Here is a 16,341-nt window from a genome sequence, read left to right as displayed (position 1 = left end):
AGGTCACTAATGTATTTTTCTCTCTGTGGATTCAGGTTTACCTGTTGTCTTTAGTTTTATTAGACCTCAGTGCCGCGTTTGACAATATCGACCATAATATTCTTCTCAATCGTACTGAGTTGGCATACAGGGTATGGTCCTCCAGTGGTTTGCCTCCTATATAAAAGATGGGACATTTTCTGTAAATCTAGGACATTTTTCTTCTACGACACCTCAGTTATCATGTGGTGTCCCTCAAGGATCTATTTTGAGACCCTTACTATTTTCGCTGTATATGCTCTCTCCGAGTTCTATTTTCCAGAAGTACAGCATATCTTAGCACTGTTATGCTGATGATTTCAATTTTATCTCCATGCAAGGTTAGACAAGAAGTGTATCTTGCCTACAGCTGGTTCAAAATGCGGCAGCCGGGCTCTTGTCAAGAAAGAGGGATCACATTTCCCCCATATTAGCATCTCTACACTGGCTTCCTGTGGAATTTTAAAATTCTGATTTATGTCTACAAGGCACTATCTAGTCTTGTGCCCCAATATATCAGTGAACTTCTCCCTTACTCCCCCACTAGAGTGCTCAGGTCTTCTGATCAACTTCTTTTAAGGGTTCCTTGTTGTTGCTCTAGATCTAAGGATGATCGTGCCTTTTCTGTGGTAGGTCCAAATCCCTGGAACAGTCTCCCTTTCCATGTGAGGTCAGTTTCTTCATTAGCCATTTTGAAATCTTCTTTGAAAACATATTTGTATTCTTTAGGTCCTTGAAAAGGTTGAAATAGGTAAATACATGATGCTGTATTTAAAGGTATTTATTTATTTAATATTATATATATATATATATATATATACATACACACACACACACTATATGGCCAAAAGTTTGTGGACACCCCCTTCTAATTAACGAATTTGGTTACTCCATTAAATCCAGTAAAGAAAAATCTTAATGTTTCTTTATGTAATGGCTTGGGATTTGTGTGCTTCCAAATTTGTGGCAACTGTTTGGGGATAGCCCTTTTCTGTTCCAGCATGACAATGCCCCTGTGAACAAAGTGAGGTCCATAAAGAAATGGTTTACTGTGTCTGGCGTGGAAGAAATTGACTGGCCTGCACAAAGCCCACACCTGAACCCCACTGATCACTTTTGGGGTGAAGTGAAATAGCAACTGTAAGTCAGGCCCCATTGACCAACATCAGTTCCTGACCTCACAGATAGCCTTGTGTCTGAATGAGAGCAAATCCCTGCAGCCATGTTACTACATACATTATAGTGGAAAGCCTTCCCAAAAGAGTGGAAGCGTCATGGTTACTTGTGTAACCTCCATTCCCTGATGGAGGGAACGAGATGTTGTGTTGATGTAGTGACACTAGGGGTCACTCTTGGGAGCCCGAGGCACCTCTGACCTTTGATAAAAGGCCAATGAAAATTGGCGAGTGGTATTTGCATACCACTCCCCCGGACATACGGGTATAAAAGGAGCTGGTATGCAACCACTCATTCAGGTTTTATGCTGAGTTAGCACGTGTACTGGGCCGGCAGTTGGACCACCTGAGGGTGGAGTCTCCACTCTCCCCTGAGGGTAACCTGCCGTGACAGCGCGTCCGCTGTAGTGTTGAGGTTGCCCAGGATGTGAGTGGCTCGCAGCGACTTGAAGTGCTGCTGACTCCAGAGGAGGAGATGGCGAGCGAGTTGTGACATACAACGAGAGCGCAGACCACCTTGGCAGTTGACATATGCTACCGTTGCCGTGTTGTCTGTCTGAACTAACACGTGATTGCCCTGGACCTCCGCAGGGTGAGCAGAATTGCCAACAACTCAAGGCAGTTGATGTGCCAATGCAGTCGCGGACCCGTCCAGAGGCCGGCGGCTGCGTGCCCATTGCAAACTGCGCCCCAGCCCGTTTTGGAGGCGTCTGTCATGACCACGACGCGCCTGGAGACCAGTTCTAGAGGAACACCTGCCCGTAGAAATGAGATGTCGGTCCAAGGGCTGAAAAGACAGTGACAGACCGGTGTGATGACCACACAATGTGTCCCGTGGCGCCATGCCCATCTCGGGACTCGAGTCTGGAGCCAGTGCTGAAGCGGCCTCATATGCATCAACCCGAGCGGGGTGGCCACCGCCGAGGATGCCATATGCCCCAGGAGCCTCTGAAAAAGTTTCAGTGGAACCGCTGCTTTCTGTTTGAACGCCTTCAAACAGGCCAGCACCGACTGGGCGCGCTCGTTCGTAAGGCGCGCCATCAAGGAGACTGAGTCCAACTCCAAACCGAGAAAAGAGATGCTCTGAACCGGGAGGAGCTTGCTCTTTTCCCAGTTGACCCGAAGCCCTAGTCGGCTGAGGTGTGAGAGCACCAGGTCCCTGTGTGCGCACAACATGTCTCGAGAGTGAGCTAGGATTAGCCAGTCATCGAGATAGTTGAGAATGTGAATGCCCACCTCCCTTAACGGGGCAAAGGCAGCCTCTGCGACCTTCGTGAAGATGCGAGGAGACAGGGACAGGCCGAAAGGGAGGACTTTGTACTGATACGCCTGACCCTCGAATGCAAACCGCAGGAAGGGTCTGTGTGGAGGAAGGATCGAGACGTGGAAGTACGCATCCTTCAGGTCTACCGCTGCGAACCAATCTTGATGCCGGACGCTCGCCAGAATGCGTTTTTGCATCAGCATCTTGAACGGGAGTCTGTGTAAGGCCCGGTTCAGTACTTGCAGGTCCAAGATTGGCCGCAACCCACCGCCTTTTTTCGGTATGATGAAGTAGGGGCTGTAAAACCCCTTCTTCATCTCGGCTGGAGGAACAGGTTCTATCGCGCCCTTCCGTTGGAGGGTAGCGATCTCCGCGCGCAAGGTAGCAGCGTTTTTGCTCTTGACCAAGGTGAAGTGAATACCGCTGAACCTGGGCGGGCGCCTGGCGAACTGAATCGCGTAGAAGAGTCGGACGGTCCGGATCAGCCATCGCGACGCATGGTCTAGAACCTGTTGATCAGGTTGTGCTACCGTGGGGTCTTCCATCCAGTGTATCATGATATGCTGCTATAGCAGCCACGTACACCTCCAGGGAAGAGGGAGACAGCCATCTCTCCAGCCCCTCCTGACAACACAGACCCGACTGCACATCTCTGTGGAAGAACACCAATTTGCGAAGAGACGCCAGCATACAGCCGCCTCGTGGAGGGGGCTCTGGCCTGAGTGATCGTGTGTACCACCGCTAGGGGAAGGCCTGCTAGATCCTCCGCGTCCCGTCCAGGAGCCAGACGTGGAGATTCCAGAGGTCTGGCCACAGGTGCCGGAGTGTGCCCTGCCCATGAGTGAGAAGGTCCTGCCTCAGGGGAATGTGCCAGGGAGGGGCTATTGCCAGGAGCATCAGGTCTGAGAACGAAGTCCGGTTGGGCCAGTACGGTGCAACCATCAGGACTTGTTGTCCGTCCTCCCTGACTTTGCACAACGTCTGTGCAACGAGGCTCACTGGGGGAAACACATACTTGCGCAGCTCCCGAGGCCAGCTGTGCACCAAGGCATCCATGCCGAGGGGAGCCTCGGACAGGGAGTACCAAAGGGGGCAGCGAGAGGACTCTCGGGAGGCGAATAGGTCCACCTGCGCCTCTCTGAATCTCTCCCAAATTAGCTGGACTGCACGGGGGTGAAGTCTCCATTCTCCGTGGAGCTTTAGCTGCCGTGAGAGCGCATCCATTGCACTGTTGAGGATGCCCAGGAGGTAAGTGGCTCACAGAGACTCCAAAGGAGGAGCAGACTCCACAGTCGCTGTGTTGTCTGTCCGGACCAACACATGCTTTCCCTGAATCAACAGCCAAAGCCTCTGCAGGGCCAGCGATACCGTCAGCAACTCTAGGCAGTTGATGTGCCATTGCAGGCGGGGCCCTGTCCAGAGCCCTGATACTGCCTGCCTGTTGTACACGGTGCCCCAGCCCGAATTCGAGTCATCTGTCATGACCACGACACGCCTCAAGACCTGCTTTAAGGGATCTCCTGTCCGTAGAAATGCCAGATCTGACCAAGGGCTGAAGTTTGCCGGCACTATGGCATGATAGTCACACGCTGGGTGCCGTGGTGCCATGCCAACCTTGGGACTCGAGTCTGTGTCCAGTGCTGGAGCGGTCTCATATGCATCAACCCTAGGGGAAATACCACCGCCAAGGATGCCATATGCCCCAGGAGCCTCTGAAATTGTTTCACCGGGACCACTACCTTCTACCTGAAGGTTCTCAGGCAGGCCAGCACCGACTGTGCACGCTCGTTCATAAGGTGTGCCATCATGGTGACCGAGTCCAACTCCATACCAAGAAAAGAGATGCTCTGTGCAGGGGAGCGCTTGCTCTTTTCCCAGTTGAGCTGAAACCCCAGTCAGTCGAGGTGCCAAAGCACAAGGTCCCTATGTGCACACAATAGATCTTGCGAGTGAGCTAGGATCAGCCAGTCGTCGAGATAATTGAGGATGTGAATGCCCTTTTCCCTTAGCGGGGCCAGGGCCGCCTCTGCGACTTTGGTAAAGAGGCGAGGGGACAGGGACAGACCGAAAGGGAGGACCTCATACTGGTATGCTCGTCCCTTGAAGGCGAACCGAAGAAAGTGTCTGTGTCGAGGAAGGATCGATACGTGAAAGTACACGTCCTTTAGGTCGATGGCCACGAACCAATCCCGATGTCGTACAGACGTTAGGATGCGTCAACATCTTGAATGGAAGCCTGTGTAAGGCTCTGTTCAAGGCTCGCAGATCCATGATTGAGCGCAACCCCCCCTTGCGCACGATAAAATAAGGGCTGTAAAAGCCCTTGTGCAGCTCGGCTAAGGGGACGGGTTCTATCGCTCCCTTCGCCAGAAGGGTGGTGACCTCTGCCCAAAGGACCAAGGCATCCTTGCCTCGCACCACAGTGGAGAGGACGCCACTGAACCTGGGTGGTCGTCTGGCGAACTGGAACGTGTAGCCAAGCCGGATCGTCCTGATGAGCCATCGCGACGGGCTGGAAAGCACTAACCAGGCTTCCAGCCTCTGCGCTAATGGCACCAGGGGGACGTTAGGATTTATCACACCCGGGGTGGGTGGTTCGCGGCGAGAAAGAGCAGACACCCCACGAGCCTGCAACGGTGGCCAGTGGCTGGGGTGGGCGAGCGGCCCCAAGAACCACCGTACTTACCTGTTTGCCGGTTTTCCTTTGACAGAAAACAAGGGAACGCGAGATACTCACGTCCCACTCGTTGACCGGAAAGACTTCCAGCACCTGGCTGTCGCAAGAATGACTCAGGGAATGAGGTAACTGCTCTTTTACTGACGAACTGGGTGCCGGGGCCCAGAAGGCACCTGGTGATGTTGTGACCGATAACTCATCCTCGTCGCGAGCCGTGAACGAGATATTAAATCTGCCCTGAGGCGGCCCGCCTGCCTCACTCATGAACTCTACCAGGCAGAACAAGCGTGCTGGGGGATGGGAGGTTCACGGGAACTGAGCCGGCGGAGAAGCTCCCATATCCACATCCAAATCGGCCACAGCGCTCACGACCCAGCCGCCTGAGTTTCAATGCAGTCAGAAACCGGGTCAGGAAGGAGCCGCGGTGGCTCTCTGCTTCACAAAGGCAAAAAGACATCTTTAAAAAGACGGCAATCGTTTGTGCGAGCTTTTTTGAGAAAACGTACTCTTTTAAATATACTTTTTTTTTACACCTGTGGACTCAACCGCCGAAGCGCCCAGGGGAAGCACAACACTCGACTTTGCGAGGGTGACCGTTGATATGCACTGTAAAATCCAGCAGCGATAGCAAGGTGACAGGAGGAATACACACATGCTCTCGGCTCTGAGTGGTGCACGCCATTTCCTTTTATACCCGTATGTCCGGGGCGGAGAGTGGCATGCAAATTCCACTTGCCAATTTTCATTGGCCTTTTCTGAATAAAGCAAAGGTGATTGGGGCTCTCAAGAGCGAACCCCTAGTGTCACTACATTGTCGAGTGAATGACAGACAGGGAACTAATGTTTAGTAGCCCTACATTTATATGATGTTTATCTTACATTTTTTTGTTATATTAAAGTTTGATATCAATCAATTTTTTTTTATTAATGACTTGGGAAGAGTTTTGTGTTTGGTAGTTCAGGGAACAGACACAGTCTCTATATGATATCTAGGTGATACAGTCTCTATGTGTTGTAGTTTATGTGACCTGTTTGACGTCTCAAGGAAGTTAGCAGATGTTTCGGTTTAGCCAGTTTGTCTGCTTCCTGACCCCAGTTAGTCAAACACTATCACTATTAAGACTATGAGCCAAATTACTAGAGAGGAGAGCGGCACCTTCCCTGGAGGGATAGAGTCCATTACTCTTTAGCAGGTCAGGTCTACCCCAAAAAATGCTGTATATGCCTTAAATCCTATGCTATTCTGTGGACACCACTCAGACATCCAACCATTTAGCAACACTAATCAACTATAAACCTTGTCATCATGATGAGCAGGGAAGGGACCAGAGCATATTACAGTGTCTGACATAGTTTTTGCAAGTTGACACACCTCTTTAACATTATCTTTAGTAATCTTTGACTGGCGAAGCCGGACATTGTTATAGCCAGCACTTGTAAATTTGATTTGATGTCTGATGCTCTGGCACCCGAAATGCCTTGTACTATGTTGGCTGGAGTCTCTATTTCCACTTTCCTTACAATAGAACAATGTACTACCCACATCTGAAACAATATCTACAGGCTTCTCGCTGACCTCCACTAGCGTTCAGATGCATGTCTCTAACTCAACCTTCTCCGTCAGCCTGACTAATTCCTTACATTTATCACATGTTAATCCCTCACTGCTGACAGATTAAGCTATCATAAACGTGGCGCAGTACAAGTAGCAATAACGTGTGCTGTTGGCATTACTTACCGCAATTTGTTGTTGTGGTTCTTCTTGGGTAGCGTGGTTTTGAGATCGATGTGAATCCCTCACGCAATTGTTTGTTGTTATGGTGGTTCTTGATAAGCGGTGCTTTGAGATCGATGCAATAATCCATGTAACACAGAGGAGAAAATGGGTGCACGCTGTAAAATGCACGCAGTTTAATCGTGATAAAAATGAAAACGGATGCACGCAGAAAATTCACGCAGTTAAATCGCAACACGAGAATAATGCGGGGAGAAAAATATGCACGCGGAAAAATGGCAGAGAATAAAGATTAAATGCTGAGAACATAAAGATAAGAAATGCTAAAAATGCTAGCAGGCTACAAACATAGACTGGAGCTAGGTGCCAGCAGTAACAGGAATAGGACACATGATATGTCACTTGCCCTGTCAGTCCATTCCAATCCTGATTTTGCAACACCACAGCGGAAAAAGAAACAATAACCAGTGAACCCGAATCGATATGGAACGGCAACGTTCTGCAACGAGAACAGTTCAGCCAAATGGAAAAGTGCCTATTTAAAGCAGGACAGGCTACATCTACTCCTAAAGTGTATGCAGCAGCTATATCTGAATGCCATGATGTGGGCCCTGAGGCCAATTGCAAGCATCCTCTACTCACAAGGGATGAGTTTGGAATGGCACCTTACTACCTTACTACTCATACTATTTCTACCGTACATAGATATGAGAACTCAGCCATGGTCTTTTAAGGGCGTCAGTAGATGGTGTCAGCAGAGGTGACCTTAAGTTGGGACCTTGATGTAGTGCTTTTGGCACTGTCAAGGCCACCCTTTTAGCCTGAAGAGACAGAAGAGCTCAAGCGTTTCTCTTTAAAGACAGCTTTTCTCTTGGTAGTTGTATCTGTATATCAGCAAGGAGATTCCCACTCATTTCCCCCTCCTCTTTTACATATGAGTGACATTCTATTACCTATTATGTCTAGTGAGGGATTATAGGTACACTGACCTGTCTCTAAACAACATTTGTCTAAATGGATCGTGAACGCCATTGTAATGGTTTATTATCTTGCTGCTCACAACCTCCCTTCCCCTGTGGTGGTCCACTCCAAGAGGGATGGAAACATTTTGAGCATTGCTTGAGGACATTCTTTTGGCAGCAATCTGTGCAGCTGCCAACTGGCCATGAGCTGGTAACTTCACTAGGTTTTACGAGGTCAGTGTGGCTGCTCCCCACAATTATGTTCAGTTTCAACCAGCCCACCTTCCTCAGCAATAGATAAACGACAGGTGTTTATCACATTGCCTGATTCTTGGCATTGATGTACTGTAGCGATAATCATTCTTGGCACTAATTAAAATGAACCAATATGGCGCTTCCCTGTTTCAGTGTTCTGATTGGCTGTTAAGATCAGAGGTGTCACCCATAGTGTGGCCCAACGTTTTTTCTCTCATTTGCATAGTTTAAAGTTCACTGTTAGTAAAGTGTCTTTAAGGTTTTATCTATGCATCGTTCACTTTCCAAACCACTTCCAAAATACTCTTGGCATTGTGCAGAATGCATAGAGTCCAACTATGGTGCTGAAAGGTTGAACTTTCACCAGTGCATTCATTTATACATTAACAGCTACATTTGTGTGAACTGTTGTGTCACAAATAGTTGTTGTTAAGCTAATACCATTCTCTGAATAGATATGTGATACAGTTTTGTGTGTATTTTAGGATTAAATCTCTGTATGTGAAGATGTGTCTATAGTTGCTCCAGACAAATGGTAAGGCCGATCAGCAGAACCAGTTTGATGAGGTCTTGAGACGTCCTGTTGCCATTCACACCTAGGTCTTAGGATTGAGAGTCAGGAAGTGAACAAAAGGGTATCCAATGATGGGGACAACTGCTTTGCAGGGCCCTTTGTCTTCCAATAAGATGACTGGAAATCATCTTTTCAGTCTTATCTGATGGCAAATGGCATTTGCTTACATAAGGCTTGATCACATCAGGAACCTGATCACATCAACATGAAGATTCATCCCCTGTAGTGGATGAAAAGGCTTTGGAATGCTTTAGTCTTCTTGCTGTCCACTACAGTAATCTGTATTGTCATCCCATGAGTATTGTGTCTATAATGGTCCTGTCAGTAAAATAGAGCGAAGGGTACTCTCGTAACCACAGTTCTATGAAATGAGTGACTATGCTAGTCCAGCTGTCAAGTCCTCACAGCCTGGGGAAGACTCAGGAAACATTCCCATATTCAAAGGGGTTTGATGCATCAAACTTATACAAAATTACTATATTCAATATTAGTTTATCCTGCCATGGGGCGGAAGGATATTGACACAAGCATAGTCACTAATAGTGCCTCAAATTATAGAATTGTGTTTACTACAAGAATAACTTTTGTTTTCAAATGGCACTTTCTTTTTAAAATATCTAAGCATATGCAACAATAGCATATTACTATGGAATTGTAAGCACAGTTTTATGATTTAGGATTTAACTATTATATTTTGACTTTATTATCAAAACTTTATGCAGTGTTATTACTTTATTGTTTTTTGGCAGCCAGTCAATCATTTGGACCCTGTACTTGAATCTACTTGTTTTCCAGTGGAATTTGACTTTGCGCAGAACACAAACCGTTGTATTTTAGCCATGATTGTTTAAACCCATTAAGTTTTTCGGTATTTATAAATATTTGGTGAGATAAATGCAAATATATAGCCCCACCATTGCCAGTTGACTGCTTATTATTGCAAACATTTTCAAACTGTATTGTTCTCTTCCAGAGCCGACCATTAGTTCTGTCCACACACTCTCTAACAACAACTACAATGGACCATTTTGTCAAGATCCATATGACCTACCAAAGAACAGCCACATCCCATGTCATTATGACCTATTACCCACGAGAGACAGCACCTCCTCACCCAATGAGGACATGGACAGCAAATAAGCAGCCTTCAAGGAACATACACCTGTAACATGATCATTTGATACATGTCTCCACATCTATTTTTTTGTCATGGATTGTTATAATCATTCTTAGGCCACGTCCACATTAATATGTTTTCATTTGAAAATGCATCTTTTTCTCTATGTTTTGGTCTTCCGTCCACACCGAGACTGCATTTTTGACAGAGAAATCTGAACTTTTCGAGAATGCTCTCCCAAGTGGTTACATTTGATTTGATTTTTGCATTGTAGTGTGGACAGGGAAAACGGAGATATATGAAAACAACTATGTATTTGTTGTTATGTGACGCAGTCATGTGATCCATTCAGCCCAAAACAATCAAGATGGCGGCCCATGTTGTAGCGGCATTGTTGTGCCTGATATTCACATTGATAGTGTTATCAACCTTTGTACAACCTTCACATTACATTTCTTCAAAGACGAAGGGAAGTTTATTTGAAATTGCTGTCCAGCGATGGAACACAAGGATGATTACGCTTCAGACCATACATGGAATGGCGATTTTTTGCATATAAGGGGATTTAAGAGTTTCCATATGTTTCAGTGTGCTTTGGAAAACGCTTGAATACGGCAGTGTGGGCGGAGAGTGTTTCGAAAATGAAAACTGTGTTTTCAAATGTATCCGGAGTAATGTGGATGTAGCCTTAATTGCTTCTGAATTACAAACGTTGAAGCATTGTAAAACAATGAATAGTTATATTAAAAACAGGTATGCTTAGACTTATCCATCCTCTGGGGGAATAAAAGGTCTTTCAATGGAGGAAGCAAACATTCAAATTCACGGCATTAACTTGATTCATTTGAACATAAGCAAATCATTTCATTCTTCAGTAACAACGCATCGCACAAATACAGAACAGTCCTCTGCATTTCTGTAACATTTATATATATATATATATATATATATATATATATATATATATATATATATATATATATGTGTGTGTGATTATTCCATATTAGACATTTCCTTTTATTCTGATTTTCAGTATTTAGTATAGTAGCACTGTTTATTAAGAGCAAACTTTCAGCTCAGTGTTACTTTATTGAACATTTTCTTTTTTTGTTGTTGTCTGAAAGCATTTCAGGTTTACCAAAGATTGATGTGCTATGATGAAGTAGTATTTTTGTTGTATTTATATTGACAGTCGTCCATTAAGTATAGATTACAGTCGCCATTTCCAAGATTATTATTGGGGGGGTCTTGTGCCTTTTGATTTTAGTCCTTTAAAAACTCTTAGTGATCACTGAAATGAAGATCAAATACTTTATAGTTTGTAGTAAGTGAGCTGAAGCTGGACTTTTGTGAAGAAATCTGTATGTTCATGTGACATGAGGTCAGTTGGATATGGATAAGAGTATTAAGGACGTTCATATGTGTTAAAGTCATATGTGAGTCTTAAAACACTCTGAGCCTTTATAAGAAATGTAATTGTATAAATCTGTATATAGTGCCAATTCTTTTATGAATTGCAATTATTTTCTTTGAAAATGTAACATTAAATTCCTCTGTAACTTTACCAATACTGTTTAATGCAGGACTTGCGGTGAAGACATCATTCCTCTACTGACTTAACTCAATGTACTGTTTTCCTTTGAAATTTTGTACTTTTACTTCACTAAATATGCCACACAAGACACGGTAAATAATACTGGTTCCAAAAGGGAATTAAAATGTGGAACAACTGCAGTGTGTTTGAGTGTGTATGTATGTATCTTTCAAACTATATCATTGTTTTATTTTTGTGTTTTTTAAGAAATACATAAAGTTGCACAGCTGTTGTTATTTTGCCTTCCTAAAGAGCTCCAAGACAATTAGCCTATATATGTACCTTGCAACCATGTTTTTTCACATACTTTGAATATTTGCATTTTAGCTGTAATATACTGGATATGCAATTGTGCTTTAAAATAAAATGATAAAAGTGTGTCAAGTTGGCAGTAGGGTGGTGTGAGTAATAAATATAAATTAGCATCATTGTAAATATTTAAATAGTGAGAATGTCTCAGGCATAAAATCTCCTAAAAAAAAAACTGTAAAATGATTAAATAAAACAATTTTACTTTTACAAACTATTGTAAATGGTCTGAAAGCAGTGTGAGGGTTAAGTGTTACTACTCCACCAATGCTTACAATACTATTCAAATCCATATTGTAGTGTTTGAATCATTCTTTTGTATCAGTTCCTTGATGAATAAATTGCTCAAACTGAATTGGTCTGAACTGAACTCAGAGTTATCAGGTGATCATATTAAAAGAATATTCCAGGTTCAATACAAGTTAAGCTCAGTGATAATGTTAGTAAAAAAAAAAAAAAACAAATCACCAAAACAATCATAATTTAGTGATATATGATCATTTTCCACACTGTTTTTGGCCCTCTGTCTGAAACACTAGGTTTTGTCTTAAGTGCTTCCTTAAAACTTCAATGTAAATGCCCAGTATTATGATTGGCTAACATCATGCAGCCCCTCAAATACAGCCATATTTGAAACTCAATCTGAACAGAATGAACAGCCCCACAATATAATAAAACTACATTGCAGGGGTTACACATAATGCACACTCAACAAATTGCATTTGAATATGTTAAACAGTTCATCTCAAGCACAACTGTTATAACTCAACAGCATAAACTATCAAACAGTCATGATATTTGAAATAGTCATGAATGAATTTGTTTACTTACAGTTTTGCGATCATGTCCAAGTATTTTAACTGCCCCATCCATCAATAACAGTTCCTTTGTAAAGATTGAATAATTTTATGACTGTTCACAAGCAATCCATGCCGAAAAATGTATAATCGACGCTGAAATACACTGAAGACATATCCACATGACATGGTCCAAAGCACAATGAAGACACACACATTTCCAGTTTCCAGTATCATCGTGCACTGAAATGCACATAGCCAGAAATGATCAAAGACGTCCACCTAGCCCATGTTTTTACACCAACAATTAGGGTGCTTTCACACTTGGTTCGATTGCTTGGGCCGAACCCGAGTTCTGAAGTTTTATTTCCCCCTTTGTAATTGAGATTGTAACTTCTGTTGAAATGTATATTAATGTACTTTGTCCTGTTAAATGTATATGGAGTGTAAAGTGTCCTTGAGCTTGTGGAAAAGCACTATATAAAAAAAATAAACGTATTATTATTATTAGGCTGCTTTCACACTTGGTTCGATTGCTTGGACCAAACCCGAGTTCATTTCCTCCCCCTTCCCCCGCTGGTCTCTGTTCACATCATAACCACGGTCCGATTACATCATCAACGTGAGTACAAGCGGCAGCTGTTTACCACTGTATCTAGGTAATAACTTGAGAAAACATCACTGTGTTAAGTGAAGTATTAAAGTTTGTCTCTTTGGATTTACCACGAAAATTTGCCATGCACAGAACAACACTTGTGTTTGTCCCCCGCAGATGCATTAAATGTGCAATGATGTGATGAATATTAGCGTTTGTCTTCCGCGAGCTCATGGATGTGTTGCAAGAGATGTGAAGAATGTGAGCTGCTTCAGAGGAAGGTGGTGAATTTGGACACAAGCAGGTATGAGAAATGCGTTATACCATAATAATTTTGAACGGGAGCCTGCAAAGACATAAATGAACATCATCATAAGCGGATCACTTCTGCGATTTGGTACGATTGTGTTCATATCAGCAGCGGACCCGGGTGTGGTTCACGGGTGTGAACCCGAGTTTGGAAAACAGCATTCACATTATCCAAACGAACTGAACATTGACGTAATTTGACCCCGGGTGCGCACCAAAAGTGCTAGTGTGAAAGCACCCTTAAAAATAGTGCAGATGGGTGAAACAACGCTTCCGTGACACGTTTGTTCTCAAAACAGCAAGAGGCAGAGCAGCTGATAAAACAGAATGGCTTCTCCTTTTCAGAGTTGTAACATAACACCACATCTTTTAAAAGCGAACTGAATCACCAGTGGGCGGGGCCAAGCGTGTGATAAGGTGATGATGTTTTTCCACTATTGACTTGTTTCATGTGATGTCACGGTATGACCTCGCCACCATGTTTGTGGACAAAATTCCATTTACCTTCAGTGTGCTGCGCTGTGGGATGCGGCAAAAGTCAGCAAAATTTTTGCTTCTATATATAAATCTTTAAAAGCTTATGTTGCTGTTTACTTACCATAGCCAAAATGTAATTTTTCTTTCAGTAAAGTTTTATCTTTTAAGTGACATGGCTTAATTTCGAAAAGTCAAGCAGCAATGAAAGGGGAGAGCAGGGATAAAAACAATTTGTGGATCTTTGCTCATTTATTAAGACATGCCAGTTATCTGTACACGTGTCAATTATATTTATAACATCATCGATTCAGATACAGTTAAACTTGAAATGCACAGATGACTATGTTATTCACAAAACCCAGACTGTATAAAGGTATGCGATAATTGTAACATGTTGTCATAAATAAATAAAAAAAAGCACTATAATGTGAATATATAGTATATACTGATGTGTATATACTAATGTTAGTCAATAAGCAACACATCAGAATATTATTATGTAAATAATTTATTCACACTACCAGACCACAATCTTAACATATACTTTAAGTCTTATTCACTAATATGCCTCGGTTGCTTTCTGTGTATTTCTTTGCATTTCCACAGATGGGATCATCACAGACATTTTGTAATATTATGACCAAATCAGAGCAGAAAACAACACAAACTGTTGTAACTTCTGAATGGGAGCTCCCGTTCGATTCAGTTCACTCGATATTGCTGTAAGCACTATGGGGAGTGTCCTTCTTCACGATCTTGCTGAAACCCTTATACAATCACACCAATCCTCTGATTGGCAATGTTGTCTGAGCCCTGCCCCTTCATACCCCACATACAAGCAGCTCTCATGGAGACAGACTGCCCTCACTGCGAGGGAATGAATCTCAGGACGTTGCGCTCTAGGATTGACCTCGTTCTGAGGGAAGATCCAGCCTCTCACGCCCTCCCACCCACTTCTTCTGTGTTAAGTCCCGAGGGACCACATGAGAAGGCACGGAGTGGCAGTGAGATTGAGCTGGAAGAATTAGAGGAGGATCTCGTGCCGGCGCAAGCCCTGCGAGCCCCCCAAACTTCCGATCTAACATCCTCGCCTGTGCAATATGCGCGTGATGAGCTCCGTCCCTCTATTGGAGCGCATGGCCTCATTATGTTTGGTGGCTCTGATGATGGGGATGATGCGGTGTCACTTGCAGCTTCAGGTGGGTGGTCCACGGAGGATGTTGCCACCCCTTCCCCTGGCGAGGGTGAAGAACATGCACACCCCACAGACAAGGAGCTTCTTCGCTTCCTCGCGAGGGTGGTTGAAGAGTTCGATCTTGAGTAGTCCCCTCCAGACGAGCCAGAAAAGTCTTGCCTGGATGAATGGTTTTTGCAAACTGGCTATCGTCAACAGACCGTGGTCCGGAGGAGCGCACCATTCTTCCCTGAGGTTCACAAAGACCTGGCATGCGCCTCACTCAGGTCGGATGTGCTGCCATCCTCACTAAAGTGGACCATGCCGATAAAAAAGGCTACTCAAAGCTCCCCCCGCTGGAACAGGTGGTCCCAGCTTACCTCTGCCATAATACTGCCATGGGATGGAAATCCCGTGCCACCCACCCCTCCAAGCCATGACAACTGACTGACATCTGAACTGACTGGAAGGGCTTATATAGCAGCAGGCCAAACTGGTTCAGCACCAGGTTTTTCAAACAAATGGATGAGCAAGGCCCCGATCCAGAGCTGTTCAAAGAGCTACGCACCATTACAGATTTGGTGTTGCGAGCCTTGAAAGCTATCGCTCAGGCCATCGGCAAAGCGATGAGCAACCTGGTGGTTCTGGACTGGCATATTTGGCTATCTCTCATGGAGATGCGTGACGCAGAGAAAGCCGACCTCCTCGACACCCTAGTGTCACCTTATCGTTTCTTTGGCAATGCCATGGAAGGCTTTTCAGAGCACTTTGTCACAGCACAAAAGCAGTCTCAAGCAATGAAACACTTTCTGTCAAAGAGAAGTAGCACTTCCCTTTCTCGGCAAGCTCCTGATCTAATTCCGGTCAGCGCCCAGCAAAAAATACATCTTTCACTGCCCCAGCACAGCCAACAGTGCCGTCTGCAAAGCCACGCAAACCGTGGCCCAAGCGTAAGTACTCAGTGCAAAAAACACACTGACAGAAAAACCCTGGCCAGGCAGTAGAAATGTTCCTTACATGCCCAGCCCTGTGAAGAGGAGCCCAGAGCTCGCCGTTATTCATGGCCCAGAGCCTAAGAAGGCTTGATTCAAGGCACACATTGTTTCTCCCCTCTTCCCCAATACTATTCATCAGGAACAGGATATTGTTCAAAATGTTGCTTCTGTGTGTATTACTCAGTTAAAAAAAAATTCACAAAAGAGAAAAAAGCGCCCATTGTACAAACACGGGACGTTCAAAGGGCCATTTACTCTACACGTATCATACACCCCACACATTATGCTCAACCCCTCTCCCTATGAGTGTGTCA

At 44.5% G+C, this 16,341-nt stretch overlaps 1 protein-coding gene across 4 annotated transcripts in view; it reads left to right on the top strand.

Moving 5' to 3' along the window:
• The window catches only part of LOC127433362 (multiple epidermal growth factor-like domains protein 10), a 155,821-nt gene extending 142,984 nt beyond the window's left edge, over nucleotides 1–12,837 (top strand). For 2 of the 4 annotated variants that reach the window (XM_051685191.1, XM_051685189.1), the window contains one exon: nucleotides 9,634–12,837. In XM_051685191.1, the coding sequence (XP_051541151.1) occupies nucleotides 9,634–9,800 (167 nt within the window). In that variant the 3' untranslated portion in view covers nucleotides 9,801–12,837. The remainder of the gene's footprint in view (nucleotides 1–9,633) is intronic. The other 2 variants (XM_051685192.1, XM_051685190.1) reach the window with 1 other exon arrangement.
• Nucleotides 12,838–16,341: the final 3,504 nt, after the last annotated feature.

This window comes from Myxocyprinus asiaticus, chromosome 43 (assembly GCF_019703515.2).
Source record: "Myxocyprinus asiaticus isolate MX2 ecotype Aquarium Trade chromosome 43, UBuf_Myxa_2, whole genome shotgun sequence".
Taxonomy (NCBI): domain Eukaryota; kingdom Metazoa; phylum Chordata; class Actinopteri; order Cypriniformes; family Catostomidae; genus Myxocyprinus; species Myxocyprinus asiaticus.
Note: the sequence above shows the minus strand (reverse complement) of the source record. Positions and strands in the feature narration are given on the sequence as shown.